Below are 3137 nucleotides of genomic sequence, written 5' to 3'. Positions count from 1 at the left end.
AAAAAAAACAATTCCCTAGGATATACCTTTTAAAGTTTTTGTCACAGATTCTAAGTTTCTCTGTAAAAGCTATTGACCATATCTACAGGAATCATAAGTTAAAATGTTTTAATTAAGCTAATACAACAAGTGCAGCAGCAGCTCCGGCAGCGGCTCCGGCCGCGGCTAGAACCACAGCAGTAATAGGTGTCAATTTGAAGCCGCCACTTCCACGGGAGAGACTCTTGGAGATCAGTGTGCAGTACTTGTCAGCTTCTCTGTAAAGAGAACAATTGGCTCCTCCTTCAGCGATGGCTCTTTTTTCTAAAGACATAAAAAAAATGGGCAGGTGAGTGAGGTCAGAGATGGAAAACACAGCTTACAATCAACAAGAAGAGTAAAGAGAGGAGATGGATTACCTTACGCCTGAAGCTCTCTCCATAGTTTGATTGACAGTGAGAGAATCGCTTGGTGATGTTGATAGCCTGAGGAAAACCCTCCTTTGGCCTAGCAGCCTTTTAAGAAGAGCAACACTAGCTTCTAGATTCTCCCTATAGAGAACGTCCCAGTGCTCAAAGCAGTCAACGGTTTCAATCACACACCAGATAGCGATCGATGTGGCTTCCTCGGCTAAAACAGGGTTTCCTGTAACAATACCTCTCCTGGCTGATCTCAAGGAAAAAGTGAACATCTGCTTCAAGGCGTTGCTTTCTCCTGGCATAAATGGTGAAAGAGTCACGTCCTTCAGCAAGGGATATATAGCCTCAACCCTTTCTGTAGACTGTACAGAGACCATGATTGCGATCAGAATCAACAAACTTATTTAAGGCTTAGTTTAAATAAATAAAATTTTACCTTTACTCTAGCAGATGGAGCGGGGAAGGTGAGACGCAACAAGATCTCAAATGAAGAAACTGGAATCAGCGGGTCTCGCTCCCTAAGAGCTCCATCTACAAGTATGGTCCGAGCCCTTGGACGCGACAGAATCTCCTCAACGAATTGAAGGACGAGATCCATAGATTGAGGGATACAGCAACGCTTCTTACTACTGACGCTGACTAGGGGTAGCAAGTTATGTGCCCATGAATACAAGCCAAGGCATAGATCACCTGGGGAGGCCTGAGCCATCATCCAAACAGTAACGGGAAGCTTGTCCTGTCCCTGGTACTTGGGATTCTCTCTCAGAATGGGCAAGACAGTAGTCAAAGCCTGAGGTTTAGAACGCAGAACGATGGCTAACGCAACAAACATTCCCACCTGAGATTTGGAGTCGTCACCACCTCCTTGTTGTGCTTCCAAATCAACGAGGATCAGATCAAAGGCACGCAGTACAAAGGCAGAGAAATCCTCAAGTTTAACTGGAGGCAGCTCGAGCCAGTTGAGTGCTGTTCGGTAGACAGATTGAGGAATATGAGACAAGGGAACCTGCAAGAGACAGATGATCAAAGACTGAGACTTTTTTTTAAAAAATTTTATTTTATTGGAAAATCAAAGCAAAGCCTGGGCTCGACGAGCTCACATCGATGAGAGTGGACAAAGGAGCGTCCTTGAACATCTTCACCCATGGGAACGATACTCCCGAGAGTGCCTCTGCGAAGTAATCGGTATACCTCGATAACCGCTCCTTCGGACGCCAAACCTCTCTCTAACCACAGAGGAAAAACAAAATTGAATTTTTTGGTTTTTCTTTTTCCGATTGAGATCCAAATTGCACTTCTTACCAGTGCTTTGACGAGGTGATCCATAAGATGACAAGGATCGATCTTTGCCGCTGCTTCGGCCACAGTCACTATCTGCTTCTCCGCCTCCCGATGATCCATTAGGTTTTCTAAACTTTGAGATTCTAAGACACGCTTGATCGATCGATAGATTTTTATTTTCGTATACATATACTAAGGAGATTAACTCCTAATAACCCATACCCCCTTAAATGAATTCTTACTGCCCCCTCTCTATTCTTCCTACCCTTTTATCCTTGCACTCCCCAAACTAGCCTTTCATTTATTCTTCAATTAAATAAACCAACCATAATTCAACAACCTACATGGCCCACAAAACAACCTTAACCAATCAGATTTCTCCTGACCCACATGTCTCTTTCTTCATCGTACAAGCTTCTTCCTCTCATCCTCCATTAACGGATGTATTTTTTTAAAAAATATAATGCTATTTTCTTTTTATGTCACTATTTAGAGTTGAGCAAAAAACTCGAATTCGAAGAATCAAACCGATCACAATCCGAATAAGTAGTACTAAATCTGAACCGGAATTGATTAAATATCCGAATTATTCAAAATTTTGGTATTTGAAGAACTGGAACCTAATCCGATCCGAACCGAAATATTTTGTGTATCCAAAATAGATTTATATACTTATATATATTAATTATTTTTAGATTTAATATATATAAAAACATCCAGAATATATATGATACTTTTAAGTTCACATAAATGCTTGAAAATATTTACAAATAGTTAAATGTAAATATCTTAAATAGTTAAAAAAATACTAAAAACTCAAAAAATACTTAAATAATTATTAATTATCTATCCAAATATTTAAACCAAACTTATTTAAATTGGTTATCCAAATCCGAACCAAATCCTCAAAGATCTGAACTGAATACGAAATCCCAAAAAGACCCGAGAACGAACCCGAACGCCCACCCCTAATCACTATTATATATCCTATATGTGTCATCATAGGTTACAAAATATGTGTTATCATATAATTAATTGTATTTTTTACGTACCATCAAATAAGTTTTCTTATAATTAATAATATTTTATACGTACAATCATATAAATAATCACATATATTATATTTTAAAATTTAATGTGAAATATAAAAACCATAATTTAAGTTGGTGTTTGAAGTTGAACTTTGTATTGTATTTTTATTATATATATTGAAAACATTTTTATAATAGTTATTGGAAAATATGTTAGTAAAAATCAAATTTTGAATATATATATATATATATTTTTTTTTTTTGAATGAATTTTTTATATAAATTAATTTTAAATTATTATTTTGATTTGAATATATATATCAAGTAACATAGACCCATTACTTTTTAATATAATGGACTTCCAATTTTTTTAATAGCATAATCCCATTTTTTTTTCTAACTTAGTGTTATCCATTTTTCTAAATAG

The 3137-nt window shown here is 36.7% G+C and overlaps 1 protein-coding gene across 1 annotated transcript; it reads right to left on the bottom strand.

Moving 5' to 3' along the window:
- On the bottom strand, window positions 1-1920 carry LOC106376823. Its single transcript, XM_013816951.3, has 5 exons — window positions 1701-1920; window positions 1499-1624; window positions 835-1404; window positions 399-760; window positions 1-303 (listed from the first exon to the last, which is right to left on the bottom strand). The coding sequence occupies exons 1-5, from the start codon at window positions 1866-1868 to the stop codon at window positions 285-287; spliced, it is 1245 nt and encodes a 414-aa protein (XP_013672405.2). The 5' UTR covers window positions 1869-1920; the 3' UTR covers window positions 1-284.
- Window positions 1921-3137: the final 1217 nt, after the last annotated feature.

The sequence above is a fragment of the Brassica napus genome, chromosome C6 (assembly GCF_020379485.1).
Source record: "Brassica napus cultivar Da-Ae chromosome C6, Da-Ae, whole genome shotgun sequence".
NCBI lineage: Eukaryota > Viridiplantae > Streptophyta > Magnoliopsida > Brassicales > Brassicaceae > Brassica > Brassica napus.
The sequence above is the reverse complement of the archived record's forward strand: the minus strand, read 5'-3'. Positions and strand labels throughout refer to the sequence as shown.

Bases quoted from the DNA above. Each gene is read 5' to 3' on its own strand.
- LOC106376823 (XM_013816951.3), bottom strand. From the start codon at position 1,868: ATGTATACGAAAATAAAAATCTATCGATCGATCAAGCGTGTCTTAGAA. The intron at 1,625-1,700 runs GTAAGAAGTGCA...CTCTGTGGTTAG, and splicing joins ATCACCTCGTCAAAGCACTG to AGAGAGGTTTGGCGTCCGAA. The intron at 761-834 runs GTAAAATTTTAT...GTCTCTGTACAG, and splicing joins CTCCATCTGCTAGAGTAAAG to TCTACAGAAAGGGTTGAGGC.